This window comes from Apis laboriosa, unplaced genomic scaffold (genome assembly GCF_014066325.1).
Source record: "Apis laboriosa isolate Shangri-la unplaced genomic scaffold, ASM1406632v1 scaffold170_cov151, whole genome shotgun sequence".
NCBI lineage: Eukaryota > Metazoa > Arthropoda > Insecta > Hymenoptera > Apidae > Apis > Apis laboriosa.
The window spans coordinates 552,795-566,268 of NW_025222134.1; the positions used below are offsets into that span (position 1 = coordinate 552,795).

The window sequence follows — 13,474 nt, forward strand, 5'->3', positions numbered from 1 at the left end:
ACGAGATTTATGGTGTGAAAATTTAGGAAGAATATCACTGCAGCTTATGACTCGCATAAAAGCTAGATATACAGAAGATCCGAATTGAAATTGTATATATACTTATGCGTGGAGAATAAAACAAATAGTTGGAAGGATAGAAAGATGTCAAGAGATGTGGCAAGTTGGATGCAATTAGAAGAAAACGGGGTGTATCACGAAATAAAAGCCGGATAAATGAATATTCTGAAAGCGAGTAAAATAGGTCGAAGTAAAAATAAGGAAAGATCGATGACAAGGACTTGGCCTGAACTGAAACGAGTATGAAAAGCGGAAGATAAAAGTAGGGATAGAGTTGTAAATCGTGAGAAATGAGGAAAGAAGAAAAAAGAAATTGCAAAAAAGATTGATAACTGTAGATAATGAAGAGGACTTGATAAAGCTTCAGATTAAATTTTTTAGCGAGCCAAGATACAAAATGCGTAGCTGTTATATATAAGAAACATGCAAGTTTGTAAATAACATATCCTAAGATATATTGCATCATCTGAGGTAAATCATCTTGTACGATTTCTATATTTTCAAATATGCTATAATTCTTCCACTTAAGAAAGACCAAATAATATTTTTCGTCTTGTATCATGTTTTGAAATCTGGGTTTTGGATATTAACTTTTATAATTTGGATTCTTTGTTTTTTATTTCTTCTTTTTATTTTTTGAATATTATGTTTTAATTAAACTTTTAAAGTTTCATTTATCAAAGAAAAAAAAGAGAAGAAAACTTAACCTAACTTATCGTCCAGAGTTAGACTCAAATTCAACCGATCAACTGAACAATGGTGAACTGAACTGGCCTAAAGAAACCATTCACATTAGAAAAAACGAATCAATGAAAACAAACAACGAAAAAAAAAGAAGGAAAAAAGAAAAAAAGCACAAAATAAAGCAGAAATCAAATGGCAGGTAGAGATTCACAGAGCGAAACAGAACATACCTAAACGACGTATAGCGAAGAAATCCGATGAAGCGAGACAACCGCACAATCTATACACGAGAGATGAAACGAGTAAGCAAACGAGAGGCGACAACGTAACCGAGAATCACCGCAAGAGACGGAGTAAGCCCGTTTAAAGGAAAGAGCAGTAGGAGAGAGAGAGAGAGAGAGAGAGAGAGAGAGAGAGAGAGAGAGAGATTGTCGAGGATGGTGGTGGGTTATGGTGACGTCACGTCGGGTCGATACTCACCCACACTCTATTTCCCGGCGTGGTGGTGGGCTATGGGGGCGCAGGCGCGGCCTCGTACGCTCCTGAGAGCTCCTTCCCGCCATATTAGCCAGCATGGGGTAGGCGAGGATGTTCGACAGGGGTGATACGGGCTACTTCTTTTCCCACAAGGTAATCCGTGTACCTGTATCGCGTGGTCTTACATACCTGTCCTCTTATCTATCCCGCAGTGTCTATAGCCGTGAAAACCGGCTAATTTTGGTCCCGATAAATCGTCAACGTCCTCGAAAGAGTCGTCAAGGTGTACAAGGGTGGACCGGTGTGAATCCCCAGTTGTTGGGATTCTTTCTCGTGATTCCTCGACACTTGGTGAGAGTATAATCCTAGGTGTGCTCGTATGGATAAACGCACGAATAGCATCACGGCGAGAACCACGGATCTCGATACCTCGACGGCAAAGGGGAAAGAAGAGAAGCAGAGGGCCTGGACACCGGGTGAAACGAGGAAGAGAAGGGCTGAGAGCAGCTCTTGCACAATCAAGGGTGAGGAACTCCTCACCGCTTCCGACGGCCTTCCCGAGGACACATCTAACAAAAGAGGTTGCAAATCGGCCGCGCAAGTGTGGATGTCTTTATTGTCCTTGTGCGACCGGATGTGCGGCTCTGCCGCGTGGCTCGTCCTCTTCACATGCCTCCACGGGGTGCGTTTTCCTGCTCGCGTGATCTGCTTTGAGTAAAGGGAGAAAGAGAGAGAGAGAGAGAGAGAGAGAGAGAGAGAGAGAGAGAGAGAGAGAGAAGTTACAATGTGAAACGTGTACCGGCTACTCGCGTGATGAAAACATATATAGTATAGTATGTGCACAAGATACCAAACGTTTATCCGTTTGAAACAATTCTTATGGAGATGATAATGGTGGATATAGATATATAGAATGAATGAAAATTGTAATTAAATAGGAAGCAATGCTCAAAATTGGATTAATTAATTTCTTATCAATGGAAATCTAATGGAATATTTTCTAATTATTATTACTCGATTTTTAAATATCAATATTATGATATTTTGAATATTGTTAAAAACATTAAAATATTATATTAAAAATATGATTAACAAAATAATCGTTTTTCTTCGAATTTTTCATTTGAAGAATTAAGGATCATCTTAATATTGGGTAAGACACTTGACCATTTACCCTGATTCCTAGTTATATTAACCTCTTTACGATACAGAAGATTGCTTTATGGAAATTGAAGTTTTTCCAAGAACTAGAGGAAAACGTTGCGCTGTTTCTGACTGAATCTAATTGATGCAGATTCTGTAACAAGCGGTTGTTTTCTCAAGCATTGTTTGCGACTCTTAATGAGTTCTATCTGAGTACTTGTATCCGTAGTTTCTCATTCACTGTACGGAATCTTTGCTCACTCTGATCAGCTTAGGGAAGCTTATTGGTTTTAAGATGCACACAATTGAGGCAATTTACCTTACGTCAATGTAAAGTATCTTTCAAGATATAAGAATAAAATCATAAATTCGTAAACTATTAATTTAAATATCAAAGAATGATCAAACCAATTGAGGATTTTTATATTTGTTTCAGTTTAATTTTTTTTTTATTTATCCTTCGATTCTTTCGAAACATACTTGTGAAATTATCCTTAATCAATCATCACTTCAATCTGTGGAATTATAAAAGGAAGGAATTATAAGAATAATCATATAATAAGATAGTGAAATTATTTTGTCTTTGTTACACCATTATCGCACTCTATTCTTTATTTCATCTAACATGAATTTAAATTATTTATATCTTATAATAAATAAGTTAATCGATATTTTTGAATATCAATTTTTGTATTTATTTTCAATCTCTTGAATTGACCCTACAAAGATATTCCACGAATATATTAACATTTTATATATTTATGACTCATTAAACTTTGAAATTTTAATATTACACGAGAAAAATCACTTTGAATTTCTATTTTCAATAATAACATCCAAAATAGATTTAAATTATTTTGAAGTGTGTTTCAGCTTGAATGAATTTGTTAATCTTAATAAAAAAAAAACAGTACAGATTATTGATGCAATATTTAAGAAATAATTAAAATCTTAGTATTAATAAAATCTTAATTTTTTATTCAGAATAGAAGAGAAAAGAAAATTGTGAGTACAATGTTTGTACAAAGCTGATTATTATCTCTCTCATTCGTAGTCATGATAGTAGTACTATCTTTGCATTAGTGCCAACAAAGAGATTTCTATTTTTTGACGGATTCTCTTTGAAACGCGTACATTTCTGATTGTTCGTAATTTCACAGGAAGAACCCATTTGAGAGTACTTGCAATTTTTACGAGCCTCTAATCAGTCCATTGATCGAATCTCACGTGTAACCACTACAAAGAAACTCCCTTCCCGTTTAGCATTCCTGATTTGCTGGAACTTTTAAACCAATCGGAAATCTCCTGAAGATTTTTCATGTATTATAAGTAAACATTTTGATTTTATATTAATATGTTTAATTATAAGAATTGATTTATAAATCAGTGCCTTATATAATATATTTTACACATGTTTTATTTTTTTGATTGCTTCTTTATCTATCAATTATTTTCTTTTCTTTTTAGACAATTGTAACATGAAATTAATCAAGTATTTAGAAAAACACATGAATTTTAATTTTTTATAAATTAATAATGATGTTTTTTATTTATTATTAATATATTATTTATATCTTTTTACACTTTATATTTTTGAATTAAAATTTTTTATTTTTTTTTTTTTTACTAATTGTTAGTTAGAAATAAATTAAAAATTGAAGTAAAAAAGACAAGAAAATTAGAAGGCAAGAAAAAGCTAGAGAGAGAGCTAGTGAGATCAAACTATAGATTGAGTCAATAATTAAGTTAATAAAGCAAATTACTAAAATTACTAATAATATTAATTTAATACAGGAGGGCCGGGGAGAAGTGACAGACATAAGCGCAAGTCCTGGAAGGCAAGCACCTGCCAACCAGTTGCGCCCCAAGGAACCACCCCCCATGGTCATTCAGGGAGACTTCAGGAAGGTACCAATTTCTATAATCCTTATTCTTTTTAAATATTTATTAAAAGCGTATCTTTTTTTCTTCTGATTATTTTATATGTCAGAGAACAAGACTATTCTTATTTTCTTTCTTTTCTTAAATATAACCAGATTTCAAAATCCCATAGGAAAAACTACACTATCCTGTTATTTCCTAGACTATAGATATTCTAATATAGGCAATAATTAAATCTCCAAGGAGCCAATTGATAAATCTAATTATTTCAAAAATGAAAGCAGACAAAAAAGACAGGAAATGAGAATTAGAGAAAATCAATTTACCTTCTCCATAAAACTGTTCCAGCAACGATTTATGTAATATATCCTCTAATTAATATTATAAAAAAAAGAAAAAAGTTAAATAATTTTATAGTATTTAAAAAAATATTCAAGAATGTTCACTTTAAAATGTTTTTTTTCTTTCAAGAAAAAAATATATTAAAATATTTTGTTTAGTTACTGGAATAGTTTTATGCCATTTTTCATTCAAATGCCTGTTCATGGCATTCCTGTTGAAGTGGAGGAATATGTCGTTGCAGGTGAGTGGTATCAGCACAGAGATATTCAAGCAGATCGAAACCGTCGAAAACGATCATGACGCCTCGACAGCAGCCGCCCTCGAAGCTGTCGAACGAAGGGGTGAGATGGTTGTCCGGGTCATCGAGCCACGACAGATGGGCAGGCAGGCATCCGAAGCGGCAAAGAAATTCATTGCTATGCAGGTAGGTATTCACACGATTCTCTTTAATTCTGAATTTTTAATCAGATTTATCTATAAACATTGAATATATTTTTTCATTTAAAAAAAAAAATAATCTTAATTCGTTAAATAATGTAATACTTTTTGAAATATTGTTTTTAAAGAATATTTAGATATTTTGATAATATAATTACCCGTATTTCAGGATCCAAAACAACCTATCCATTTTGTTGAAATAATTAAAAGACCAGGACAAACATTGGGATTATACATACGAGAAGGTAATGGTGTCGACAGAAATGACGGTGTTTTTATCTCGAGAATAGCCCTGGAGACCGCAGTCTATAACAGCGGCTGCCTAAAGGTTTACCTCTTTTTTGGATTCTTAATTATCATTCCATTCTTTTAAGTAAAATCAATTTAGTATTTACTGTAACTATCTTTGTGAAAATTAAGATTATTAATATTTATATTAAAAAATATATTTCTATATTTTTTTCTATTACATATATAAATAATATAAGGATTATTTTTATTTTTTCTTTTTTGAAAAATTTTTAAATATTTTTTTTACTTCTTTTAATTAGGTTGGAGATGAGATTCTAGCAGTGAATCTGGTCGATGTGACGCACATGAGCCTGGACGATGTTGTAATCATTATGTCAATACCCAGAAGACTCGTTCTGGCGACAAGACACGGCCAACACCAGCCAGTTTCGCACAGTCGTCAGACTGAACATAAGGCACCTCCAGTTGTAGTGATTAAGAGAGAGCTAAATGAAGATGAAAGTGATCATGCAACAAGCAATCATGTCAGGTAATGGAATCTTTAGACAAAAATCTGGCAGAATTAATATAATTGTTTGGATATATAATTATCCAAAAAAAAAGATCAATTTTTCTTAATTTAATAGAAAATGAATTTCTAACAATAGAATTCTTTCTTAATGCCTTAATTTGTTTAAGTACTTTAATGTTACTTATTAGCATTTATTTTATAATTGAATTTCTTAAAATAATGCTATTTATTAAATTTAAAAAAATATTCTTATCTTTTTATTTTTCTTATTTTATCATTTTTAGACTTTTTTATTTAGATTCTATTATGGTTAATTAAAAATAAGTCATAAATATGAAGCTGTTTGAAGAAATTTAATAAAAGTTAATAAGAAGAGTTAATAAAATTATTTAATTTTGTGATTTAATAATAGGGATGGCAGTCGTAGACGTGGCGATGGTCGTGAGATGCTACCTTCTCGATCAAGGTTAGGTCTGACAGGTCTAGGTTCCAGTCAAGATCTCGGATCCAGTAATGGCGATTTGTATTACAATTCTAGACCGGAAGGGCATTGGTCTTATCAACCACCACCACCTCCTGTAATTACACATCAACCTAAACCCTCTACAACACAACACTTCCAGCCTTATGAGCGTGGATATCCAAAAACATTGGAGAGTTTGGCTGAAAAAGTAAGCCTTATAATACTTTATACGTTCTTCAAAAACTTTAACGCAGGTCGAGATTTATAAAAAATATTAAATGACAAAATATTAAAAACTTAATGTAAGGATTAAAATCAATAATTAATGCAGAATTAAATATTGGTAAGTTTTAGGTCAAGATTAATAAAAAACAAATGTAATATAGAAAAGTTTGAAGAGATTGAAAAAATTCTAATCAAATTTTGTATTTTATATTAATTAAAAATCTTCATCTGCGTTTTCATATAGATCATAGATGTTCTAGACGATGTGGATCGAGCACCCTTTCATATATCTGTTTGCACCAAGTTGACACTTGTTTGCCCTTCTCTGTCTTCAATTGCAATAGCGATTCGAATAAGAAAGTGGTGAATTCGTGGCAATGTCTCGAGACACTCCTGATAATGATCAGTATATTGTGTGCCATCTTAATTTCCAAGTAATTAAAATAGAAAAAAATACAATATTATAAAATATCCAAATATCAAAATGTTTCTCAATCAAATATTTCAATTAACTTGGAGAATAGATGATTCACAGTTTAATCGTGTTTCGACCACGTGTTTCACATGACTAATCGGTTCTATGAATGAATGCTACATTGATATTAACCAGGATTTCACAAAGGTAAAGAAACCACTAACTCTTTCTTGATATCTAGATTTGTATATGCAGCAATTCCCTGCACCGTGTACCACGTGGACAATAGATAAATATTTATATCTAATATTATATGTCAATATTATTATATATACAAATGAAAAATAATTTATTAATTCTAAAAAAGTAATAAATATTTATTAATGTCCAAGTGGAATTGAACATCGCTATTTATGATGTAATTCCACTTTTTGTTGTTTTGTAAGCTTTGCTCTGTATGTTTGTTCTTTCTATTTCTTTCTTTAAGTATTGTCTCATCTTGTGGCGACTCGTGATCGTCATACATCCATCACAATGATATATGGATTTCTATGTAATCTATTAAAATGTATAATAATCTATATAAAGAGATCCATCAATCATGATGGAAAAATGATTGATTAGACTTTCCTTTAAATCACAATCGATCTATTTTAAAATTAAATTACGATAAATCTATGATCTAAAGGGATATCAATTAATGATCTAAAAAGGCTTTTGTTAAGAAAGTCCAATCAAGTGGTCGATTGTGAAATGAAAGGAAAAAATTATAAAGAAAGGAAAGAAAATGAATTAATTTGATTGAATTTAGGTACATTCCTTCTACACGGGGCCAGTTATGCCCTCTAATGGTCGTCGGATGTCCACGGGTGCAGGAATGCAATCAGTTGGTAGCAGATTATCTAGTCAAACTCAATCAACGCATTATGGTTATGGTCAGCATACTGGAACTGGAAGAATCATGCCTAGAAGCGGTTCAGATCAACATTTACCTCGGGTTGATTACACGAGCATCACAACTCCAGCTAGACATACTCTTCTTAGATCCAGTTTGAAGTCAGGTTCGCTACTTTACACAAAAATTGTTTCAATTTTTTTTTTTTTTAATTCTTCATTCATTTTGTGTCATTTCTCTCTTGAACAGGAACTTCTGCGTTGAGATACAATACCAGATATGGTACTCAGGGAGATAGCGCGTCAACTACACAAAGACAAGGACAATTTGGTACTCTGACTAGAAGGCATCGACCATCATTGGATTATGCTTCCGATACCGAAGCAACCTGTTCAAGTTCGCCTAAATCGGCTTATTATTACTACAGGCACAATATGAATAATCCGCCACAAAGTAGTGCTGTCTCGCATCTTGCCACCCTCTCAAGGTCACAGATTGGTCAGAGTTCCTCAGGTTAGATTATTGTCGCTTTCATCGAGAAATTCACGTTTCTTGCTTTTGGAAGAAAAAATTTCAAATCGTGATCATGCTTTCTCTAGGCTTGAGATCGAATTCGTTGCCTCGTAGTGGCAGAACATTGCCTCAGCAACCAGGTCTCAGGTCTGGACTTAGCACAGTAGCATCTGGACTAATAGATCAGGAAGATAGTGATGGTGCACTGTCAGCGCCTGAACTACCTTCCATCAGACGCGATAGAGGTTAGTTCAAATAGCGAGTCAATTCAGATATTTCGAGTATAATGAAAACACTGAGAATTCTATTGATTGCAACGGCAGGAAGAATACCATCATCACCTAGTGTGTTCACATCAGATGAGTACCGGGCATGGTTGAGTCGAACGCCGAGTACCAGTGCATTGTACGAGCAGATCAGAGCCACTACAACCAGACCACCACGTTATACCTATAGTGCAGAAAATATTCATGCAGCTGCAAATCAAGTAAGTAACATATATTAAATTATATTTTTATCAAAGAGATCAATTCTCTATAAATTTTCTTATTTATTCGTATTTTTCTTTAGGGTGAATATGGAAGCTATGGAGCATATAGACCACTTTCCAGCACATTAGATCGTTTGTCAACAAGATCAGCCTCTGCACAACAAGTGAATCTTGCCAATTTAAGAGCATCGACGGCAATAAGTTCAACATGTCCTCGTGGAACAGCGAATCAAAGACCGGCCTCGGTTGCATCCAGTGCTCGTACTTCTTTGACGAGTCAGAAACCATCATTGAGTAGCTCCACTACTCAGAGGGCAACATCAGTCAGGAGAATCAGAAACCTGCTAGATCTAGAGTCCACGCGAAGCATACCTACCCCCACGCCTACCAGAACTCAGGATCAAAGACTGCTAGATATTAATCCTGCAGGTAATTAATGGGAATCGCAAAAATTTCAGTATAATTTAAAAAATCTAATTGCATTATATTATTTCTTTTTTTTCTTATAGAGTTCCTTAAATATAAGATAGAAAAACCTCCAACTGTTGGAACTCCGAGCTCTACCAGCTCTCTTTTGAGCTCACTCGGAGAAACTAGCAGCGGCGATTTGGCGGGAGGCGTTAGTGGGCTTCTCTGGGTTCATCTTCTGGCTGGACGTGGTCTTCGTTCGACAACATCTTCCTCAGCAGCCACTACACCTTCCACACCATCAGGTCAGCCTAATTTAGGTACGTTCGGGAGTCTGCACATCCCTTAGATTATTTCTTCACTGCACAACCTTTATATATATATATATATATTAACAAATTTAACAAATATATATATTAATAAATTTGTTTTTATTTTAAATTTATAGTAGTTCCTATCACCTATAACTCTCGAATGCTAGAAAATATTCGAAAGTATTATATATTATTACTAAATTTTGAATTATTGTTTTTAAATGTTCTGACATAAAAGTTTGAAAAATAGCAAAATATCTATGTTGTTCAAATACCATAATAGCTAGTTGCGGTTTGAGAGACCTTTACTGTGTACTGGAGTGCGATAGAGTACACAAGGCGAGGACAGTGATGCGAACCGGTGATTTGATGTTCGACTGGGACGAAACCTTCGAGCTGGATCTCGTTGGCAACCGTCAATTAGATTTGCTGGTCTATTCATGGGACCCACAGTATAGGCACAAGTTGTGTTACAAAGGATCTGTACATCTGGCAACTCTTTTGAAGGAGTCACCAGTTCATCAGTTAGCTGTCAAAGTCGAACCACGTGGTACAATTTATCTAAGACTGCGATACACTGATGCTCAGCAGACATTTCGAAGAAGAGGACTTCCGGTTATATCTCTTGCCACCAGGGTAGCACCCCTCTTTGGAGTTGATCTTGACACGGTGGTAAATAAAATATTCAAAATATCTGGCTGAAATTAAAAATTAAATTTTCTAAAATTTAATGATCAAGATGTTAAAAAAATAATAATAATTTGGATTAGGTAAGTCGAGAAAGCAAGACTGGTGGAGTTCCTGGAGGTGTTTCTACCGCTTTAGCAATGGGCGTTCCAAATGTGCCCATAATTGTATGGCGTTGTGTCGAAGAAGTTGAAAGAAGAGGTCTTGATATTATTGGTGAGTCAAATTACAAATTTAAATTTCTATTTGAGTTTGAATAATTTTTCAAAATGATTTGTTAAATTAGGTTTATATAGGCTTTGTGGATCAGCTACGAAGAAGAGGATACTTAGAGAAGCTTTTGAAAGGAATGCTCGTTCAGTAAATTTATCGCCTGATAATGTGCCAGATATCAATGTGATTACTGGTAAATTTTTTAATTACTATTTCTAATATTATAATATCATATCGCAAATGAAATTATAATTATTTTAAATTATTATTTAGGTGTACTAAAAGATTACTTGCGAGAACTTCCAGAACCACTCTTCACGAAGTGCCTCTACCAAATGATGGTCGATGCACTGGCCGTCTGTCTACCAGATGATCCACAGGGCAATGCAAAACTCATGTTTAGTATACTTGATTGTTTACCAAAAGTGAACAGGGTTCGTATCTAAGCTCAAATTATTTATAAATTTTGATATATCTTGAGGATACTAACTAATTATTTATTTAACAGTGTACATTAATATATTTGCTCGATCATTTGGCAATGGTGGTATCCCAATGCAATAAAATGTCTCCAGCAAGTTTGGCAGTTTGTTTTGGACCAGTGTTAATGCTACATTCAGAAGAAAACGGACCACCTCTGGATTTCCAACAACCAATAGCAGTTCTCAAATACCTTCTTGAGATTTGGCCTGTTAAGTCAGGTAATGTTGTCATTTCTAATAATTAACTTATAATTAACATTTTTATTTTTTTATGTATATATATATATAAAATAATTATTTTATCAGGTTTTTTTAAAATATTGTAATTAAATTTTATAAAATATAACGAAAATTTATTTTAAATTATAATCGAAATAAAATTTAGCCTGATAAAATAACTGAACCACAAAAATAAGAGCCGAATAATCAGTCGCTTATTTCACAGACAGTTCGGAAGATTTCTTCAGTCGCTTCAGCGCTTCCTCGAGTTACGCCAGTAGTCGAGCACAACAACAGTCAGCAGCAACTGCAGCAGCAGCAGCAGCAGCAGGTACAGCAACAGGTACAGCAGCAGTTACAGGGAACATTGGGGCGCACAGGGCTGCCTTGGCAGCCTCAACACTCACTTCATCAACAGCCCCCAACTACGGTACCACCCGCAGCTCTCGCGTCCTCCACTCGTCCACCACCACCGGTCAAGCCTCGACAGGTCAGTTTTCATTGTAGACATTGTTTTATCTCAGCGACGTTTGTTCCAATCTTTCGCCTCTCTTACCGCCGCTTTCTCTGTCTGTATATTTATTCCACTGCTATTGATATTTATATAAATAAAAAAAACACATTAAAAACATTAATAAGAGGGAATATATTTGGATCACTTTTCTCAAGTAATACTTGTGAATTTCTATGTCTTGCATTATACTATGTTACTTATAATTATTATCATTTATTTCTTTTTTTATATTTGATAAAAAATGATATTTGATAAAAATAATAAATTGAAATAGTACAGAGGATAGGCGGAAGGAAGGTTAAAAAGATAAGAAACCATTACTTTTCTGAACTAAAATTCTTCCTCGTTTTTTTTGTTTTAAACCTTAATATATATATAATTACAATTGGAAAAAAGTTCAGAAAAGTAAAATAAAACAAAAGGAAATTAAAAGAAATGGACAAGAGTCTCTTTTCGCTCTCTACCTTTTTATCCCACATATGTGCATTACTATCTAAAGCGTGTTATGAACAGCATGGTAGGCAAAATAAAGACTCTGTTCTCTCCCTTTATTTTCGCTTTGCAGAACAAGTCCAGTCGCGCTTTCATATTTTTAAATCATTTATTTGTTAAACAATAAAACATTCATTTACTCACATTCATTCATATACGTACATTCTTCAATTCATTTACTCGGTTTCAGGTTAATTCTCAAGGATCGTCGGCTATTGCAAATTGTTCGCCATGAAGATTATATTTTGTTCGTATAATTCAAATAAAGAAGTATATACGAAAAAATATAAAGAAAAAAAATTATGGGTGGCAAACAGTTTGCAAAATATTCACATCGCAATGTATCCGTGTAAATATAACCTCAAACGCCAAAAAAGCCTCCGTGCATGTCTCGATGTCAGTTCTGTACATTTACTTGGGTGTTTTATTGATCGAGCGGGTTGCTTATGATTTTTCTGTTTCTCTTTGCGCCAGTCTTTTAACGTCTATCTATTATAGTGACGATTTACGTTGTCTTCTTTATCTTTTTTCGTTTGGGCACGTATTCTTCAGAGCAAACGCAAATTGCCGGCTCTACCAAATCGCTGACAGCACAGAGACGCCGCTTCTTGCACAGGTATTATCGTTATTATCGTTTTCATTCGCGTTTTCTACATCATTTTTAGTTATCGTTCTATCACATGCATGGCCAGAATTTATCAAATATATATATATTAAAGAACCAAGTAACATAATCATCTTCATTATTTTTCATCATTATCATAGGATGGTTTCAAATAAGCAAGATTACGATGTACATTGAAGACTCTTCTTGATGTATATGTAAATATTTTAGTTGATTGTAAAGACAAAGAATTATTTAATGAAATATTATTGTCTTTATTATTTATTAATATAAAAATACTCATTCATAGAAATATTCATCATATTCACACAAACTTCTAGTATTCTTTCTGTAGTATGATTATAAAATGTGTTCTTATTTAAATAAAAGACTGGAGGAAAGGTACAAGAAAAGTGATCCCTCTTAGAAGTGATTTTATTTTATTTAACCAATCATTCTTTTGAAAAACCACCAATAGTCTAATTATCAATGTCCCTAGCATGCAACAATTGCTCGTTAGATGTCGTTTCTTGAATCTGGTTTGTTATATAGTAAATTCTGAAAATAGTTAAACTTGTTAATTTTTCTTTAATTTAATTTAATTTAAAATAATATTTAATATTATTATTCGCATATTTATTTATTCGAAGTAGAATCAAGAACAAAATATCCTTCAAATCCTCAAAGATTGTCATGAAATCGCTGAGGTATCCTATTCTGCATAATTACTAAATATTACTGAATCCATATAA

At 33.4% G+C, this 13,474-nt stretch overlaps 1 protein-coding gene across 18 annotated transcripts in view; it reads left to right on the plus strand.

Moving 5' to 3' along the window:
- The window catches only part of LOC122711543 (rho GTPase-activating protein 100F), a 59,239-nt gene that overhangs the window by 27,898 nt on the left and 17,867 nt on the right, over positions 1-13,474 (plus strand). For 6 of the 18 annotated variants that reach the window (XR_006346114.1, XR_006346113.1, XR_006346112.1 and 3 more), the window contains exons 1-19: positions 1,272-1,374; positions 1,434-1,903; positions 4,159-4,272; positions 4,829-5,011; positions 5,195-5,353; positions 5,577-5,806; positions 6,201-6,459; positions 7,703-7,952; positions 8,036-8,299; positions 8,386-8,544; positions 8,623-8,786; positions 8,870-9,218; positions 9,299-9,517; positions 9,795-10,183; positions 10,282-10,414; positions 10,485-10,604; positions 10,685-10,845; positions 10,920-11,112; positions 11,343-11,602. Coding sequence is in view for 14 of the 18 variants with exons in the window: in XM_043930411.1 (XP_043786346.1) it covers positions 1,601-1,903; positions 4,159-4,272; positions 4,829-5,011; positions 5,195-5,353; positions 5,577-5,806; positions 6,201-6,459; positions 7,703-7,952; positions 8,036-8,299; positions 8,386-8,544; positions 8,623-8,786; positions 8,870-9,218; positions 9,299-9,517; positions 9,795-10,183; positions 10,282-10,414; positions 10,485-10,604; positions 10,685-10,845; positions 10,920-11,112; positions 11,343-11,602 (3,909 nt within the window). In the remaining 4 variants the exon portion in view is untranslated. Of the gene's footprint in view, positions 1-1,271; positions 1,904-4,158; positions 4,273-4,828; positions 5,012-5,194; positions 5,354-5,576; positions 5,807-6,200; positions 6,460-7,702; positions 7,953-8,035; positions 8,300-8,385; positions 8,545-8,622; positions 8,787-8,869; positions 9,219-9,298; positions 9,518-9,794; positions 10,184-10,281; positions 10,415-10,484; positions 10,605-10,684; positions 10,846-10,919; positions 11,113-11,338; positions 11,603-12,308; positions 13,076-13,474 lie in introns of those variants that run through there. The other 12 variants (XM_043930413.1, XM_043930414.1, XM_043930412.1 and 9 more) reach the window with 10 other exon arrangements.